The following is a 19,590-nucleotide window of genomic DNA, read 5'->3' on the forward strand; positions in this document are numbered from 1 at the left end:
CCTCCCCACCGGCCTCCCAGGACGAAGGCTGCATCTGCAGGACGCTCCTCCACCCCAAGAACTGGACTGCGTTGGGGGCCATCACGGATGTCCCAGCTGACACCTCCCCGAGCGCTCCTCTGGCCCTGAGCACAGCCAGGCGGGGAAACCGAGGTCCACCCTCCCTGCCTCAGACCCCACCTCTGCAACTGCCCAGGCTCCACCCCCAGCAGGTGACAGGGCCTGACAGACATTTGTGTAGGGAAACTGCACCCCACTGCCCCCATCCCAGAACCTCTTCACACCCCCAACTGGGCACCATCTGGAGGGTGCTGGGTGGGGGGGGACAGGGTGGGGAAGCTGGTAAACTGCCTCTGAGTTTCTGTCTGGATTCCAGGAGGGGCAGAGTCGGGGAGGAGGCCGGCTGGGGAAGGGGGCAGTAGGTGCAGTACCCAGTCCAGGTTCACCTCAGTTATGGGTAGGAATGTACCCCCGGGCTTGGCAGAAGGAACCACCCAGAGAAGGCCCCACTGAGGGGCCAGGACAGCTCCCTCCAAGGCCCAGTGGCCCCAGAGGCCTGAGTGCCAGCCTGGGGTCCGAGCAGGATCATTCCTCCAGGCCAGTCATCCCCACGGGACAGAAACAGTCTCTGGGGACGCCTGCCTCCTGCCGCAAAGATTTCAGGTGGCCTCCAGGGTAAACGAGACGGCTTACTCCGTGGTGTGCTGGTAAATGCTTAACAAGCAGCTCTGCGAAGAAGAGAGTGCGGGAGAGGGGCTGGGGAACGGCCAGCGTGTGGTGCTGCCCGGCTCCTTGGTGCCAGTCCTCCCACCGTGGCCCGTCTCAAGCCACCAGCATGAGGCCACTGAGCCTGGCATCAGGGAGGTGCATCTCGGTCCCCGCACACCCTGCACTGACACACACAGGACGGACGAGAGCACTAGGAAGTGAAAACCGGGGCTTGGTTCCAGAACACCCGAATGACACCCACAAACCGACGAGGGAAAGACGCGAATGAGCATTCACAGGAGAGGACTCCAGATGGCCTATTACCCCGGCAAAGGCAAGGCCACCGCCATGCTCCACAGAATGGCTCAAACGGGCAGGCGGACCAAGCACTGGGGCGGGGGCATGCCAATGCACAGCCCCAGGCAGCCACACCCCAAGGTGCCTAGGAGCCAGGCCTCTCCCACTCCCCGTGCGCCCACAGCAGAGCGGAGCGTGTCAAGAGAGACAATGGGAGACCCTGCACGATGCACTGATAAGCAATCTCCAGTGGAGGCCACCCTCTGGGACAGGAGTGGACGAATGGTGCCAGGGCTGGGGTGGCGGGAACGGGCAGTGACTGCTAGTGACCATGGGGTTTTTACTTGGGGATGAAAATGTCATGAAATTGACTGTGGAGGTGGTTGTACGACTCTGTGAATACAGTAAAAAACACTGAACAATACGCTTTGAATGGATGACCCACATGGTATGTGAGTTATAGCGCAATAAAGCTGTTAGGGAGGGAGGCAGGGAGGGCCCACACTGGCATCCCACAAGGAGCACTGTCAGTGAGGTGAGCATGGTACCTGACACACCTGAGCAACCTCGGGGGAGGCTGAGCAGGAGCAGCCAGACACACTCCTGCATGTTTCTGTGCCTGCGCTGCTTCCCACGACAGCTGGGTCCTCCTTTCTTTGCACGCGAGGAAGCCCCGGGGGTCTCACAGCCAGCAGAGCCCAACCCGCTGGCTGGACCACAGGTGGCAAACGCAGGTGAGAAACCATTGTTACAAAGTCACCGCATCCCTGACAAGTGACCACCTGCCCGGGGCCCCCGGCTGGGCCCTGACGCTGGATGGTGGGCCCAGCAGGATCCACGGCAGAATCTGCAGGGCCCTCGTTAAGAATCACTAAGAGTTTCGAGCTGGCAGGAGCAGAGCATGCCGGCATGCGGGACCCTCCCCAGGGCTCCCCAATCCCTGCGAGAACGCAGGGCGGCCTCCTCAGGCCCGTCCAGCTGCTTGTCTCCCTCCGTCCTCCACACCGGCCTTGGTGCAGGGGTGACCTCAGCAGAGCCCGGGTCTCGGACTCAGGCCCCCGGGGGGTCCTGGCTGGGCTCACACAGAAAAGCAGGTTGTAGCCCCAGCCAGCTCGAGGCCAGCTGGTCGGGGCTGCCCAATGCTGGGTGCCCAGGCCGGCGGGTGAGCAGGAGCTGCACTGCTCTCCCTCGGGAGGAGGAAGGGACCCCACCCCCTCACCAGGGTCAAGCCAGGCCAGGCCGGCCACACCCCACGTGAGAGGTCACCTGTGGGGTATCCTGCTGCCTCACCGCATGCATCCTGGGACAGGCAGCCCCCATACTGCTCAGAACTGCCCAGTCCATCCTGCCACTTCCTCGGGCATGACCAGAGCAGGGGCTGGGGCCTCGTGACGACAAGCCCGGCCGCCCCAGTGTTGGTGGGGGAGAGCAGCCCACGTCCTCCCAGAAACCCCCAAGTACCCGGCTCTGGGCAGCCACTTCCTCGTGGCTCCAACTGCTGGTCTAATCCCAGAGTGACCCCCCACCCCCACCCTGGGGCACCAGCCCCTGTCCTGCTCCAGCCCTGGCAGAGGGAGGAAGGGAGTCGGAAGGGACACCGCCCACTACGATGGCCCAGACAGGCTGCCAGGGACTGGCTCCCGCCTTCCGTCCACTGCCCTCATTTCCTCTGCCGGGCGTGGGGAGGCCAGGCAGCCAGTGCTGCTGGCGCTGCTTCCCCTGTGAGAGGCAGGCTGTGGCCAGAGCGAGGGCTGGAGGTACCCGCACAAGGACACGCTGCCCCGGCTGCAGTGGTTCTCCCCTCACATCTCATCCAGTGCACTCGCTTGTGCTGAGGCCACTTGCACACGCGTCACTTTGATTCCTTCCAAAGACACCTCCAGGTGGGTATCGCTGACCCAGTTTACACAGAGGACATGGGGCCACCATGAAGAAGGGAGGCAGGCCGGGCCCCAAACTAGGCCGTCTGGACTCAGAGCGCCCTGGCGGGGCCCTGGAGGAGCATCCTGCGGCTGGCTGAAGAAACGGTGGCAAACTGGGGGACTTGACACAGACGTGGAGTGTCTCTCTGCTCTGGGGCTGGACAGCCTAACAGCACCGTGCTCCCTCTGAAGGCTCTAGGGGAAGGGCCTTCCTCATCCAGCAGCTGGAGGCCCCAGGTGTCCCTTGGCTGTGGCCCCACCACACTAACCTCTGCTTCCACTGTCACAAGCCTTTCCTCCTCTCTGCTGTCTCCCTCTGCTTTGTCTCACAAGGACCCCAGCCTTTAGACTTAGGGCCACCTTGCTGCAATGCGACCTCATCTTCACGGACTGCACCTATAAAGACCCTCTTTCCAAACATGGTCCGATTCTAAAGCTCCAGGCAGGCGTGAATTTGGAGGCGCTGTTCCACCCAGAAGCCCCTCGAGGTGGGGAAGGTGGGGTGCAGGGAGGAGCACACGCCTGGGATGGAGGACGGGTACACAGCCCAGGGCAGGTGACTGCAGGTGGAGGAGCCAGGCGCGGCTCGCCCTCAGGTAAGCTCCATGGCTGGGCGACAGTGGGACCAGTCTTTCAGGGCCAGTCACTGGGAGGGGAGAAGGCTCCGTGAGCCTCAGGCTCCCTGCCTGGGACACAGGTGTTCCTGACCTGAGACCGGGGGCCGGGGGGGGGGGTTGTCACTGCCTCTGAAATGAGAGCAGGGGTGGGGCTGGGGGCCAAAGGGAGGTGGGGGTCTGGCTCCCACCCCAGCCATGACCTTGACACCCACCCATGAAACTGTCGTGTCCATAGCCCAGCCCAGGCTGGCAGAGGTCATCAGGACAGGACTGTGGCTGTGACAACCATGCTAGGGCCAGATGGGCGGGGCTGAGCAGGAGGTCAGGGACCACAAGCACACTGTACTCTGGGGGGGGCTGAGAGGGCCTCATGGGCAGGGACCCCAGGGACCAGATGGCAGGAAATTCCACACATGCCCAGTTCAAGGTCATCCAGGCCAGGAGACGGTCTGGCCTCCAAGGGAATAAGGTTGGGGCTCAGGCTCTGCTTGATGGAAGGAGTGAGAGGTGCCACCGCAGGCAGGGGCGGCCTGGAGTGGGGGGCACGGGGCCAGCAAGTCAGGCAGCCGCATTCAGAAACAGCTGAGCCCCCAAGAGGCCACCCACCCCCAAGGAGGCGACTGCACACTTTTAAAAAATGGGCTCTGAACCAGCGTGTGCACAGGTGCATGTTTGAGCACACGTGTGTTAGGGGCACTTGTGAGTGTGTGTGCATGGGGCACAGGTTTACGATGTATTTGCAGGTGTGTACATTTAAACGTGTGTGAGCTTATGTGAGCATGTGTACATGCGTGTGAGCCCACTTACCTGCGTGTGTGCAGCTGCACAGGTGTGGATGCAGGGGCCCATAGGGGAGGGACAAACAGAGCCTGGCATCCTGGAGACAGTGCTGGAATGTAAAGAAATCGACTGCCCCCACCACTGCCCAGAGGGGACTGGGACCTCCCGCTGCCACCCTCCTGCACTGGCACACACCCCAGACCCACCCCAACAGCCAGAGCGTCCACCGGGTCTAGCCTTTCTCAGGTGCAGGGAGGGGCGGTGACACTGATGAGAGAGCCAGCTCTTGACCCCAGCCTGAGCCTGTCTGGGAGGGGTGCAGGCAGCATCTACCTTCAGCCAGGCCCCCACAGGCAGCCAGCCGCAAGCAGCGGGTCACCAGGTTTGAGGACTGCTGCCAGGGAGCGTCTGCCAGCCAGGGAACAGGACTCCGGGTCCCCCCAAGCCCTTTCCTGGGGTGGCCTCGGGGGGCTTGTCCCTGTGCCAGATGAGACCACGCCCGTCTGGGACTCCCTCCCGCCAGCCACCCTCTCCCTGTGAGGACATGGGCAGGGGCATGGCATGAGCCGAGAGGCTGCGGGTTGAGGCAGGGCTGCCTCGTCTACCACAAGCTTCCCCAAACTCCTAGCCCTGCTGGCTGGTCAGCGGTGACCCCTGTCCCAGGCTCAGCCTTGACCCGCACAGCCTGGGCACTTGCCCTCACTCAGCGCTCCACACCACTGACCCCGTTAACCCTCACATGACCCTGAGAAGTGGGCAGGCACCACAGTACACCTTACAGATTAAGAAACTGAGGCATGGCAAGAGCCACAGGGTCAGGGCGGAGCTGATCCACCACCTGCCACCAGGGGGTCCTCAGGGAGAAGCTGGAGGGGGATGGTGTCCTCACACCGGCTCCTGGCCAGCAGCCTCCTGCCCAGAGACCACAGCCACCTCCGGCACCTGGTAGGCCTGAGGCTGGACAGGGTGAGAAACAACGTGAGCGCCCTGCCTCAGAGCACGCCAGTGGGAGAGGCCACCATGCTCCCTCGAGGCCACACCAGCCAGCCCGGCTGCTCCTGACCCTACGAGGCACCCTCGACAGCCCTCAGCCCCACCTACCTGGTCTCCCCAGAGTGAGGTTTCACCTAGCAGGGCTGAGTCTCAGAGGTTGAGTGACTGGCCCAAGGCCACACAGCACTGATGTCACGGGGCTGAGACTGCCAGGAAATCCCCAGTCCCTCACGTCCTGGGGAAGAGCTGGGCTCCAGAGCAGACAGCCCTCTCGATGCCCTCCTGCACCAGCCACATCACTCCAGGAGCAAGCAGTCTGGTCTGTCCCCCCGCCGCCCAGCTCCCAGGCCGCGCTCGAGGGTGCACCCAGGGCCAGAGCCTCAAACTCAGTCTGCTTCCTGCGACACACCTACTCCACCGCGCCCTCTCTATGGGGACAGCCACGGAACCCCACGACGGATGGAGAACCGACATGGCAGCAGGCCTGCCTGGCGACGTCGGGAAGACCCTCTGCCCGGGCCCAGGCCCGGCCCCTCTGTCCCCCGACTGTTGAGCACCACAGAAACAAACTCAGATGGCCATGAACATGAGCGTCCCCTGCTCTCCGAGTTTGGTGGACCCCTCAGCTGGGTCCCCCCACAGACATTAGCAGACCTCAAAAGTGCCATCTCGCTCCACTTCAGGGATGGAGAAAAGCCATAAAGACACTGTGGCCTTGTCTCCACGCACCTCCCCAACCCCCAAAATAGCAGTCTCTGTTTACTGAACATCAAGTTTTCACCAGGCACCTAACACCCACCCGGGCCTGGAGGAACAGAGGTCACTACCCCCTTTTACAGATGAGAAAACTGAGGCTCAGGAAGATAAGATTGGGCTGTGGGACTCCAGGGGGTGGGAGCCAGGCTCTGAAAGCTGGATGTTTAGCAGCAGGGCAGGGGACCCCATCTTTCCTCTTCCCCAATGCTCACATGGAGGCCAAAGGAGCCCTGCACCCGAGCCCATTACCCAGTACCACCATCCAGGACGTCCCCTCCTGCAGTGGACACAGGTCTCCCCTTCACTGACCCGCAAAGCGGAGGCCACCCCTTGTCTCCTGACAACTTTTCTCTGAAAGTCTTTAAACTGACATTATAATTACACTGATCATAGCTGTTTACACAAACACAAGGCAAAGCTGCGTTGTTTCTCTGAGGTGGGGGCAGGGGCTCGTGCCCCAATGCACCCAGGTTTAGAAAGCGGGTAACAACCCCACACAGGGCAAGTCTGGGCCCCACAGAGCGCGCAAGAGGCAGGGTGTGGAGAGGGCCTCCCCCATCCTGGCATCAATACTGGCACCCCCACCCTGCCAACAGTTCCAACGCCAGAGGCCTGAGCCAGACCCCCTCCTCCCAGCAGGCACGCTGCCGGAAGCACTGGACTCAGGACCCTAAAGGTTGTCTGGGCCTGGGCTGCTCAGCAGGGCCACCTCCACCCCCTGCCCTCAGGGCCCAGCCAGGGCTTCGGCCTGGATTCTGAGCCATCAGGGGTGACATCATGTTCTCCAAGCCCTGGGAGTCGCCTGGGAAGTCATTTCTGAGAGAGGGACACCCACACTTTACGCCCAGCAGACAGCCCTGCTGCCAGCTCCCCTCTCACAGGAGCAAATGCCTTCAGATGGGGCCATGCCCAGGGGACCCTGTGCATCACTGCACTCACTGGGCCCTGCTCCAGGGAGGGGACCCAGGAGAGCCCGTCACATGCGTGCCCAGCTTTGTTTGGGCTGGATTAGCCTGTGCCTGAGCCTCAGTGACATGTAGGTGGACCTTGGGCCCCTGGGTCATGGCTCCAGGGCAGGGGTTTATCTCCTTGGGGAAGAGGGGCCAGAGCTGATGAAGGCACCAGGAAGATGCAGGTCTCCAGCTATCCCTGGGCCCCTCTGCCAACCCCAAGAGGCCAGGCAGCCAAGGGTAAACACGATGACAGGGCCACCAACTTGGTGGGGTAAGAGGCCTGACCCCAGGACTCCAGCGGCCGTGCCCCCTCGGCCTCCCTTGCTCTCTGGGTCCTCACTAAGACCCATCTCTTTAGAGCCTCTGCCCAGTGGGCTCTGTCTGTGGGCGGCCACTGCTCCCACCTCCGCGTGCAGGCTGCTGGGCTGTGGGCAAGGCTCCCAGTCCCAGCCCCTCGCCTGGGAAGGAGTCTCCCACGCTAAGACAGTGGGCAAGCATGGGGCCATGGGGGCTTGGGCTCCAGGGGGCAGGGGTGGGGGCACTCCCACACCTCCCCCAGGGCCCTCAGTCCTGGCCACCTTCTCACCTGGACACTTGGGGCAAATACAGGCCCTCCTGCCCCAGTTACCTGTGCCAGAAACGTCTACAGAGACACAGGGGTGGGGGGGGCGCACCTCTGCTGCCCACCCACACTGCTGGAAGCCTCAGCTGTGCTGGGTACCAGCCCCCAGGCCTGCCCACCTTCACGGGTCCCAGGCCTCTAGGGGGTCCGACGGAGAGCCAGTCCTTCTGTGGGCGCCGCTCAGGGTGGGGAAGGGGTTAATTTCCATGCAAAATAGGAACCGGCGGCTCAGGAAGCATCATGTCCGCAGTGGGGGACGCGGGGCAGCGCAGCAGGCAGCAGGCTGGCGGCGGAGCACGGCCAGAGGACTCACCCGGGTCGAAGTGCGAGCTGAAGGCGAAGCTGGGGTTGAAGAAGGACGACGACATGGCCAGGGCCAGCAGCTCGCGGGCACCCGGGGCGGCGCTGCGCTCAAGACGCCCGCGGCCCCGGCCTGCGCCGAGCCATCGCCTGGCGGCCGCCGCAGGTGCGGAGCGCGCCCTGCCTGCCGCGCCGGCCGAGCGGCCACAGACGAAGCCGCGGGGTTGGCAGGCTGCGGGGCCAGCGGGGTGCGAGTGCGGTGTGGGTGCGGGCGGCGGCGACAGACGAGGCGCCTCCGCCCGCTGGCCGCGGCGCCGCCGGGCTCCCGGGCTGGTGCAGTCCGAAAACACTGGCGGGAGCGCGCGCGGGGGTGGCTCCCTCCCGGGCTGGGGGGGCACGGAGACGCGCGGAAGGGGGACCGGCAGGCTGGGGGGGGCACGGAGACGCGCGGAGGGGAGACGGGAGGTTGAGGGGCACAGAGACTGGGGGGCGCGGAGGCTTGGGGGGGCGCGAAGACGTGAGGAAGGGGGACCTGCAGGCTGGAGGACGCGGAGGCGCGGGGAGTGGGACACTGAGACGCAGGATGGGGAGGGGGTAGGAGGTGCGGGGGGGCACGGGGACACGGCAGCAAACGCGGGGGTGGGCACCGTGGCACTCAGGAATACGAAAGCGCGCGCAGGGTGGCCGGGGACGCGCCCGGGCCCACGCTCACGGGGTCGGGCCGGCACGCGGCCTGCACACGCAGGTTCTGAGGCAGCTTGGGGTCCGGCCCCCGCGCCCTTTGGGCGGCGCCCGCGCTGGCGGACGGAGGGCTGTTTTTGCACACCGAGCGCGCCCGTGCCACGCTGCGACAACCGTATAGAAGGAGCGGCCGCCCCCGCCTGGTGTGATCAGCACCGGGCGTTCAGGGCGGGCGAGGCGGCGCCGGGCACCTAGGGACTGTCCCCGCCCGCCGCCCGCGCCGTGCCGCGCCATCTTGCACCGACGCGGCGGTGGAGAGCACAGCAGGACAGGTGGGGGCGCGGCGGCAGGGGTCTGCGGACCAAGCCCCTCCCCCCACCGTGGGAACCCGGAGGATTACAGTGTAGCCGAGACTTAAGTTTTCTGCAACTGAGCGGCTCTTCCATCCATCCATCCATTCATTCTCTGGCCAGATGAGCAAAGCCCCTTGGCAGGGGCCCAGCTGGAAGGGGCGGTAGGAGCAGGAGGAGGGGGCACCTACCCCCAGCAGGGGGGGAGAACAAGGATCAATGTTACTGGCAGGGGGCGCCGGGCAGCGACACAGAAAGGGTGGTGAGGACCAGTCAGTTCTTGGTAGAAGGTGACAGGATGTTCCCTTTTTATTCTAGGGTGGCTCCTGTGGGGCCCCCCTTTCCCTCAGACATTAGGGGTTCTCTGATGTGGGAGGCCCCATGCCACCTCAGGCCTGTGGAGAGGGACCCGTTGTCCAGAACCTTCTTAATGGCCCTGATTGTGTGGCTACTGCTCTGAGTGGTTCTGCCCCACAGGCCGGGTGCTGGAGGAAGGAGCTACAGGTGTAGTGGCTGATGGACGTGCTCAGATCCCAGAGTCAGGAGGGTCAGAGGCCACTGGTGGCATTGATGGCTGAGGGCTGTGAGCCAGGAGTACACCCAGTGTGAGGGCCTGGGCCCCATTTGGAGGCCTCCCCTTCCCACCAAGGAGGCAAGCCCAAGACTGCACGACTCCCATGTGGATGGCTCTGCCTCTACCCACTCGGGAAGGGGACCCAGACACCTGGAGGCTCCTTGGGGACAGGCAGAGGGGGACCAGTGGCCTCAGTTGCCGCTGTCCAGAGCCTCTGCACCACCATGGTTGGCCTCAGTAATCAGAGTCGGAAGACGGCTCTCCATGACCTGGGTCTGCCTGTGAAGCCACGCGCGTGTGCATACACTGGCACAAGGAAGGGCCAGATGTCGGGGACTTCAGGGTTACAGGTCTTCCTCTGGGGTCCGGGTGGGGAGGAGAAGACCCTCTGGCTCCAGGGCCAACACTCTCATCCCACTTGACCAGATGCCAGTTCTGCCCCATACATCAGGGTCCTCTGAGATGTCACCAGAACGAGGGCTCCCTTGGGCGGGTGACATTGAACTGGAGGCGCTCCGAGTCCCCCCCCCCACCACCATTGATCTGTCCCTTCAACTAGTGCTTCCCATGTGTGGCCAGCGACCACACCCTCTGCTCTACGGAGCCGTGCAGGGAGGCTGGCACTGGAATTTAGAGGGAGAGTCTGTCAGCCTGCTACCTGGTGATGGGGACCAGAACTGCTGTCCTTCCAGGTCCCTCAAGGCCCCCAGACGATGTGACAAGAGCGAATGGGCAGGACAGAGCCCTGCGGCCCGGGGGAAGGCAGAGCTGAGAGGCTGGGGGCTGGCCTCCTGCAAGCAGGTCTGCATGACACTCTCCTGGGCCTCGGGGCCTGAGGGTCAGTGTCCTCGCCTCTGAGAAAGAGCAGAGGACCTGAGTTCCAGTGGCACAACCTCATGCTTTGTGCCCTTCGTGCCCCTGGGCAGTGTCAGGACAGGGGCAAAGAGAGGGATAGGTCCCAATGAACAGGGCATGCAAGGGTGAAGGTGGGCAGGAGGGGACCTGCAAGTCTGGGGGTTACCAGTAGCCAGTCCACCTTGGGGGCCCTACCATGCTGGCTTCTGCTGATCTCAGGATAGCAAGAGGTCCCTAAAGACGTGCCCTCCCACAACCTGGGGGCAGGCAGGGCACCCCAGAGCCCTCTACAGCTCAAGCAGGGGCCAGGCCTCACAGTGGTGGGGACAGGGTGCCAATACCTGGGTGACCAGGGTGACCACTGCCCTAGGGGTGCTGGCTGGTCACGATGTGCTTTCAAGCACAAAAGCCAGGCTGGCAGGGATGCCGCTTCCTGGCTCCTGTACCACAGGACAAGGAATGTACCTGGGCCCACGGGAACCAAGCCGATTGGCAGGAGCCTTAGGCTGAGTGTACGGGGGTCACAGGGGCACTGTGGCTGACAGTGGTAAGGACAAGTCTTGCCTGCCCCACGCCAGGGACCGTGCAGGGCGAGCACCCTCCCTGGAAGGAGCTGACCTGAGGGGGCCAGGCCCAGCTGGAGCAGTGTCTGCAGAGGGCTGGGCCTAGAGGAGGCCCAGGAAAGCCTGAGGCATAAGTGGGATGAGGGGCGAGGCCTCCCACGTTCAGGAGCATGTGGGGTGGGGTGGGGGCCACACTGGACACAGGTAAGGTGAGTGAGACACCAAAGGCGCAAAAACTCAGCAATCATATCATCAGCAGACGAATGGATACACGCCATGGCCTGTTACAGGTGAACGGATACACATGATGGCATGTTACTGATCCATAAAAAGGAGTGAGGTGCTGACACATGCTACAACATGCATGAACCTCGAAAACATGATGCTCAGTGAAGTGAGCCGGACACAAAGGTATGATTCCACTTATGTGGGGTTCCGAGACTCCCCCAGTGCACAGACGGAAAGTGGATTGGCGCCTGTCAGAGGCCCGGGGGCAGAGGAACTGGGAGTGACTCTTAAGGGGTACAGGGCCTCTGTTGGGGGTGATGGAACTCTGCAAGTAGACCCTGTGAATAAGCTGTTAAAAACACTCACTTGTACAGTCCAAAGTTGTGAACTGTATGCTACGTATGTGAATTATATTTCAATAAAGCTGTCAAAAATAAACTTAGGCATTAAGGCAATTAATATTTTACTGCAATATCTTAGAGTCAAAATTAATGAGGAAAATCTGGGATGAACGAAAAACATCACGCTTTTGAATCAAGGCGGGAGCAGGAACACAGCTGCTGCCTGGGACCTCCGTTGTCACATGGCTCCTCCTCCATGGGTCTCCTCTTCTTGTAAGGAACAGTCAGTGGACTTGTGGCCTCCCTAAGCCAGTGTGACCTCATCTTAACTTGGTCACATCTGCAAAGACCCCATTTCCCAACAAGGTCCCATTCACAGGTACCCGCGGGGGTGGTTAGGACATGGACATATCTTTTGGGGGGCATCATTCCCCCCACTGCAGAGGGGAAAGCCACGGGACAGGGCCATGGGGACAGGGTCAGCACCTCTGGAGTCCCTCCTATAATAATAAGTCACATCATCATTGCTGCCCCAGCTCCAGCCCACAAACCCACCTGCCGGGTACCGCACTGGGCGTCACAGGGCTCCAGGATCCCCCTCCCCGCCAGAACTCATCACCCAGCTGGCTCCCCCTACTCACAGCCCTACACCTGCCCCCCAGCCCTCCCCTTTGCTGCTGCTGCTGGGGCTGGGGGCGGGGGCAGGTGCCCCTGGTACTCACATTGCCCCCTTACCCCCACGGGTGTGTGCCTGGGAGGGGCACCACTGCAAAGGGGAAGGACTGTCCCCCACCTGAACTTGCCTGGAGGTAGCCACCAGTCTCAGAAGAACCCTTCCCTGACCCAAGCCCACCACCGCAGCTGTGCTCTGCATGGTGGAGGTGAGAGGGGCTTCTGGCATTTGCCAAAGAGACCCCAGAAGGCAGGCTGCAGCCACCAAAGGTAGCAGCCTCTCCAGGAAAGGGAAGATGTCGATGTCCAGAGTTCTGAGCTGGCTGGGGCCCCCCTCAGAATCCCCCAGGCCCCTCAAGGGGACCCGCCATAATCTGGGAGGAGGATGGCTTGAAAGAGCTTCCTCCTTATGTAAAAATGGCTCCTGGAAAAGAAGAGCCAATTCCTTACACTCCTAGTCCTCTCGTCACAGGGCAGAGCTGGGCTGCTGGGGTCTCTGCAGGCGTCCAGATTGCAGCAGGAGGGCCCAGGAACAGGCCACCCCTCCCCTGCAGTCGTTCCAGGCAAGAGGGGGCAGTGCCAGCCCAGAGAGGGTCTGCTCAGCGCATAGTGGGGGCCAATGAGCTGGGGCCAGGGCTACAGGCGAGGAGTGGCTGATCGCCTGTGGACAGAAATGAAACTGGGATGGCCCAGGAGACCAGCCATCTGTCAGTCTGGGGCAGGTGCTGGTTCTAGGAGCCTGCCTGTGCCCTCCCCACCCCTCGTCTCGTGGCCTGGGCAGGGGTGGGCACGGATAGGCCTCCCAGGACACGCTAGTGGTGCCTCCCTCCCTCCCAGAAGCCAGGCGGAGAGAGGCTCAGCGCTGAGCCGGTGCTGCTTGTTTCTTGATGTTTCTGTTGAATTTATGCATTATTAAAAGCATCGTTTCTCACTCTGTATATTTTTTTAGTTGAGGTGAAATTCATAGGACATAAAATAAACCATTTTAATACGAACAAATGAGTGGCCTTTGGTGCACTCCCAATGTGCAGCCACCACCACTTTCTAGTTCCGGAACCCAAAGGAGACCTCGTACCCATAAACACTCCATTTCCGGCTCCTCCAGGCGTGGGAAGCACCTGCCTGCTTCCTGGGTCTGGATTCGCCTCTTCTGGAGGCTCCACATGTAAATGGAGTCACACACTGTGTGGCCGCCGTTGTGACTGGCTTCTCACTCACCGGCTTGGGGTGGTCAGGGCTCCACGTGCTTTGTTCCTTGCATGCCAGTGACAGAGCACTGTGGGACACACACGTGGAGAGAGGGTCAGTGTGCTGCGGGGACAAGACCGCAGTGTGAGTGGGGGCCTGCAGGGGACGGTGAGCCCCACCGGGCTGGGGCCCCCAGGCTGCGAAGCTTAGGGAGAAGAATCTGGCGGATCCATGGGGTCTCCCATTGGTCGTCCTGGTGAACGGGAGACACAGCCCCTCAGACAGACACACGTCAACACGGTGTCTCTAATGCCAAGGACACTGGAACCCGCTGAGCATCGCATCTCGCCGGCTAACACGGGCTGTGCGGTTGCAGCCACACAGAGTGGTGGTGCTGCGTGATGAAGCGTCAAAGGGAGACAGCAGGTCTCAGGGCGTCTCAGCACGGTCTGTGATGACAGCTCAGAAACTGGCACGGAGGGGAGCTGGTGGTTTAGGGGGTTGGGAAGAGGCTGCACCAGACGTTCTGTCCTGTCATTATTGGGGCACGGCATTGCTTATGAAATACAACCGCCAACTGCCTGGAAAATGAATCAACAGTGAGGCATCCCTCCAGCAGGCCATGGCCAGGTGGGGCCCTTGCTAGTGTGACCCTCTCTGGTTCTCCCCCACCCTGTTCTCACCCTGGTGACGGCCCTCCCCAGGGAGACAGCCCTGCCCAGAGTCACACAGCCCTGCCCCCTGTGCCCAATGGAGCCATCTTGGCCTGACAGAGACCTCCCTCTCTTCCTCTTGCCTCTGTGGCCAGCCCTGGCATGGCTCCTCGGCCCCCTGCAGCGACCCAGGGACAAAGGATGGCTGCCCAGCCCGGATGCTTACCAGGAGAGGCCTTATTGTCCAGTGTCTGCTGCTGTCTTCTTGGACACGCTGGCCAGGCGGCACCCCCTGAACGACCCTGGTAGGCCCAGCCAGCCATCTCTGGGACTGCAACGCCCCCTCACCCCTGTGAGGCCAGCAGGCAGGGTGGGACCTCCATGTAACAGAAACTCCGTCCTCTCCCCACCCCCACCTCAGGTTCAGGGAGGCCAGCATGGCTGATGGTCAGTCTGCCCATGCCAAGTGCCAGTGAGCCCCTGGGGGTAGCCAGTGCCAGGTTGGAGTGCCTGGGAGGGGCGGGGGGACAGCTGCAGCCCCAAGCTGTAAATAGGCCCGGTGGCTGCAGGTATAAAAGCTGGAGCCCCTGTGCCTCTAAGCCGCCCAGTCTGACCTGCCTCCCCAGAGCCGTCCAAGGAAGCCCAGGAGAGGTGAGCCCTGGCGGGAAGGGGTGGGGGAGGTGCCAATGGCTCGGGGGGAGCTTGGGGCCCTGTCCTCACCTACAGGATGAGGGGAGGCCCTGGGAGCTGCGGGGGGGCCCCAGGGAGGTCCAGGGGAGGCAGCAAAAGGAGGAGGAAGGGGAGGGGCAGTCCCAAGGGAGCCCCCATCCGAAGGCAGCTTTGGGTGCCTGGGTCTGTCTGTCTGCAGGGTAGACACGCGCACGCCCAAGAGCGTGCCTGTGAGCCGGGTCAGCATGGGAGGCCGAGGCCCACTCACTGACCTCACGCCCCCAGCTGCTGAATGGGGGGCGGGGAAGCCTGGCAGGGCTGAGGGTCCAAGGCCAACAGTCCCACTGACTGGCAGGCACCCTGAGCTGGCTCTGGGCCCCGTGCCAGCCCGGTCCAAGGGGCCCCGCTGAGCCATAATCCCCTAACACCCTCTCCGGCCTGAGGCCTCTTTCTCGTGTGAGCACCCAGATGCGCTCTGTGATCCACTGGTCAATGCTGGCTACAGACCACAGCCCTCAGGAGGGCCATGTGGGCTGTCCAGAGTGTTCAGGGTAGGGGGAGGTCCTGCCGGCCTTGGGGGGCATCCAGGACACAGAATGCTGGGACACGTGGGGGTCTGGGGGGTCCGACCAGGCCTTAAAGCTCCGGCCAGCTTCGGCTGTGGAGGCAGTGAGGTGGGAGGGGAGTGAGGGAGAACTTTACAAGGGGCAGGATGAGGGGGCAGGGTCCTTCCGGGCGCTGGGAGCACCCCAGGAGGCTGGGCAGGGGCCGCAGCCCGCCTGGCAAGACATGCCAAGTGTGCCTCCAGCCCACCCCCGGCCCCAGGCCCTGCCTGCCCCCATCTCTGAGGCTTCCCTGCACTTGTGGGTGGGGGGAGGCTGCCCCAGAGAGCAGTGAGCTGGGTGGAGAGGGTGAGCAGGCACAGCCCAGGGAACCCACGTGCTCACAAAAAAGATGTCGGCCCTGCACTGACCAGACCTGGCCTGGACTTTGGCCCCGCCTCTTCATAAAGGAGGTGACACTGGCCTCTGGCAGGGCCCTGAGTGGCAGGCAGGTGTCCCCTCCCTCCAGAATGAACCCTGAGATTCTGCGGTGGGAGAGGAGAATCAGGGTCTCAAACCAGGATGTGGGGTGGTGGAGCCTGTCCTATGGGCCTCTGTCCGTGATCCCTGCTGACCACCCCTGCCCGCCTCCCGTGCTGGATGCAGGTCTTGGCCATTTGGGGTGCCACGTGGGGACCCAGCTCCAGGCCCACTGCGGGGCCCAGAGCCCTTTCCCCACCATCTCCCTTCCCTCATGGGTCCTCGTGCAACCTTGTGAAGGGGCAGGGTGGGCAGGGGTGCCCTACTTCACAAAGAGCCTTTGCCCCAAAGTTCAGGGGTCAGGGCCACTCCTGGGGCTGTGTCCAGCACTCCTGCTCCCCCAGGACTGCTGGGGGTCAGTGTGACCTTTGACCTGTGGCTTCTCCCCGGGAGGAAAGTGAAGACACCTCCAGCCGCTGTGCAGCCCCACTCAGACTCATGGGCCATTGGGCTGCCCTCCTGGTGGCAGGAACTGTTCCAGAAGGCTCCACCACCCCGTGAACTTTCAAGAGGGCCAAGGAGCCTCTGAAATAGCTGCTTTGCTGCGAGCCCCAGAACCCAACCCCCCCTGGGGACAGTAACCTGAGAGCTCAGTGGATCACAAGGTGTTGCCATGCGGGGCACAGGACAGCCCGGTCCCGAAATGCTGGCCCCTCACCTGTGCCCAGACCCCCACCTGCCCGGCTGGAACCCCTTTCTGCCTCGGTGGCTCCTGCTTGATGCCGACTCTCTGTGAAGTGTGGACAGGGACGCACACCTACTCAGGGGCTGTGGGCAGATGCACCTCAGGATGGTCCTCCAGAGGGCCTGGAAAAGGGCGGTGGTCACCCTGCTCGGAGGGAGAGTTCTAGGCGAGCTCCAGACTGGCCCGTGGCCAGCATACCCCACCACAGGTGGTCAGCGTCCAGCCAGGACCAGGGCCCACTGATCTAGAGTCTAGGAGAGCCTGGCCAAGGCCCTGGGCCTTGAGTCTCAGCCAGAGGGAGTGGTGCTTCAGGTAACCAGGAAGGCTTCCCGGAGGAGGCAGCTTTGAGATGGGCCTTGAAGGACAGAGGGAATTTCTCCAGCAGTGCCGAGGGGGCAGATGGTGGCTACCTCTACCTCCTCTGAGCAGAGTGAAGGAACCGGCCCTTAGTCTCCTTTTCTATGAAATGGGGGGTACCTCAAGGTGGTCTGCCAGCAAGAGGTGAGGGCTCAAACTCGTGTCCCTCGGGGCCTGCGCACAGGGGCCTCTGCAAGGCCAGGGAGCGCCCAGCTGCCCTCTGCAGCCTGAGGGCAGCTGGGGATGTGGTGTGGGCCCCTGGGGACCCCATTCGGGGGCAGGAGCTGGTACCGCGCATGGTCCAAGCAGAGTGCCCCCTTCCCCCCGCGGTGCACACCGCTGCCTGTCCACTGCAGAGCCAGGATGGACGAGGACTTCTCCTCCCAGATGAAGAAGATGGCCTTGGCCATGGGTGCATCCCTGTCAGACAAGGACATAGAGCTGCTGCCCACGGACATGAGGCACCACGGTACAGCCTGCCCCCCACAGCACCCCTGCCCCTTCCCTGGGCTGCTGGGCCCAGGGTACACACACGGGGGAGGGACAGGACCCGCAGCCCCACCCTGGGCCATGGGTCTCCCCCAGGGCCTGAGCGACGTGGCCCACTGACCTGAGCCTGGTCGTCCCAGGCTCCTTCAACTACCTCAGGTTCTTTGAGTACATGCAGAAGTTCCAGGCCACGGGGCAGCTGGAGGGCGCCATTCACAAGGCCTTCCAGGCCCTGGACAAGGACAAGAGTGGCTTCATCGAATGGAATGAGATCAAGTAAGTAACAGCCAGTGGCCGGGGATGGGGGACGGGTGTACTGAGCCCTGGGCCCCTGCCCGGTCACGTCTCCATACCCACCCAGCAGGCCCAGAACCCCAGCGGGCCCCACCTGGCTTTTCAGGAGGCAGGGCTGCAGGGAGAGCACCAGCCCGGGGCCCAGAGACCCACCTCCAGCGGGGCCTCAGTTTCCCTCACTGTAAAGTGAGGAGTGAGCACCTTGCAGACCATCGGGCACCAGCCAGATGCCCCTGGCTCTGACCTGAGCCCGCCTGGCCCAGGTACGTCCTGTCCACCATCCCCAGCAGCGGGCCTGCTGCCCCATTGACAGATGAGGAGGCAGAGGCCATGATCCAGGCAGCCGACACCGACGGGGACGGGAGGATTGACTACGAAGGTGGGCGCACAGATGGGGGAACCTCTCAGGACCTACCCGCCCCATCCGCTCCAAGACCCGTCCCTCCAGGCCCCGCCCCCATGGTCACTCGCACTTGGGCAGTTTGCACGGGGTCGTCCGTTATCCATCTCGGTGTGGAGCCGAGCGGCGACCCCGTCAGGTGCAGACCCCATTTCCTGAAGCTCACAGCCACTTGTGGCGGGGCACCATCCCCAACTCACAGATGAGGAAACTGAGTCTCAGAGAAGCTGAGTGGGGCAGGGTCAAAAGGGCTGCTGTGGGTTTCTGAGTGGTGTCCTGAGCCAGCTTTTTGGGGAAGGTGATCTGAGCAGCCCAAGCTGAGGGTCAGTTGTAGACTAGCCGGGGAGGAGCAGTCCACGGTCGGGAGGGAGTTTGGAGGCAGGGCCTGGGGCCTGGGAGCTGCAGAGGTGGACACAGAAGGACGGAGATGGTGTGGGCCAAGGGAGGCCTAGATGAGTGTGGGGGGGTGCCGTGGGAGAAACAGCATTTTCGGGGCTGCAGGCCTTCCTTGAGGCTCTCCACAGCTGCCCTGGGGTCTGCATCATCCTGCCACTCCCTCACCCTCCCCAGCTGCTAGTCCCTGGAGGGCAGAGGGCAGCCAGGTGGCTCCAAGGGCGAGCACAGGCTCAGAGCCCTAGACTGGCCTCCACACACCCCTGCCACCTGTGCACACATCCTCAGCCCCAGGCTCCCACTTCCTGCCTGCAAAATGACTTGTGGGGTGGCCGCAAGGCTTAATATACCACAGGGTTTGCTTAGGACTCAGCCCCCAGCCTCTCTGGGCCTCAGTTTCCCCACTGAAGGCAGGATGATCACAGGAACAACTGCTCAGAAGGCTCTGAAGGGAATTCTGGAGGGTCCCCACAGAGACCCAGTCCATCGTGAGCCCGAGAGGGTGGCTCAGCACCCCAAGCGGGGGGGGGCACCCAGCAACAGTGTGGGTGCTCGGGCAGTGCAGTTCTGGCCCCACACTCCCCCCACAGAGCTCAGGAAAGCAGGACCCAGGGTCCCTGGGGCCTGTGGGGTCCTCACGCCTAAAGGGGGGCACACCTCCCCGTCGGGCTCACAAGGCTTGAGGGCCACAAGACACGAGATTATTTACTAGAACTCTGTCTCCTGCTCTAGAATTTTCTGAATTGATCAAAAAGAAGAAAATTCCGAAGAAGAAGTAGTGCTAGGCCCAGCCCTGGCCTGGTGAGCGTCCCTGAGGGCAGCGGGGACACACGTGTGCCCCAGCGAGGAGGCCGTGGGAGTGGACACAGCCTGTGCCAGGAAAATAGAGAACATTAAATGAATGACATGGCCAGCGTGTTTGTGGAGGCAGGGTCTCGGGTCTCTCGGGGACAGCTGGGGGCAGGGTAGGTATGGGGGTCAGAAGGGAAAATGGGAGGCTATGCAGGTGGGTGCAGGTGGAGCCCCTGCCCCTCTGGTTTCCCGTCCCCCTCACTGCAGGCTCCCACGGAGGGTGGTCCCACCACCAGCCCTGGCCCCTCGCGGATCTGCACCCCCAGCACAGTGACCTCTGGGCCCAGACCCCCCAGGACCACCTTCCCAATCCCAG

General features: G+C 62.9%; 2 protein-coding genes across 3 annotated transcripts in view; one reads left to right on the forward strand and one right to left on the reverse strand.

Moving 5' to 3' along the window:
• Nucleotides 1-8,428, reverse strand: part of AATK (apoptosis associated tyrosine kinase) — a 34,435-nt gene extending 26,007 nt beyond the window's left edge. The window contains exon 1 of one of the 2 annotated variants that reach the window (XM_019735693.2): nucleotides 7,962-8,428. In XM_019735693.2, the coding sequence (XP_019591252.2) occupies nucleotides 7,962-8,016 (55 nt within the window). In that variant the 5' untranslated portion in view covers nucleotides 8,017-8,428. The remainder of the gene's footprint in view (nucleotides 1-7,961) is intronic. The other variant, XM_074320214.1, reaches the window with a different exon arrangement.
• A 6,179-nt stretch (nucleotides 8,429-14,607) lies between these two features.
• PVALEF (parvalbumin like EF-hand containing) lies at nucleotides 14,608-19,333 on the forward strand. Its single transcript, XM_019735708.2, has 5 exons — nucleotides 14,608-14,704; nucleotides 17,203-17,315; nucleotides 17,476-17,611; nucleotides 17,893-18,008; nucleotides 19,155-19,333. Exons 2-5 carry the CDS (start codon nucleotides 17,210-17,212, stop codon nucleotides 19,199-19,201), a joined length of 405 nt encoding a protein of 134 aa, XP_019591267.2. The 5' UTR covers nucleotides 14,608-14,704; nucleotides 17,203-17,209; the 3' UTR covers nucleotides 19,202-19,333.
• Nucleotides 19,334-19,590: the final 257 nt, after the last annotated feature.

This window comes from Rhinolophus sinicus, linkage group LG15 (genome assembly GCF_036562045.2).
Source record: "Rhinolophus sinicus isolate RSC01 linkage group LG15, ASM3656204v1, whole genome shotgun sequence".
Taxonomy (NCBI): Eukaryota; Metazoa; Chordata; class Mammalia; order Chiroptera; family Rhinolophidae; genus Rhinolophus; species Rhinolophus sinicus.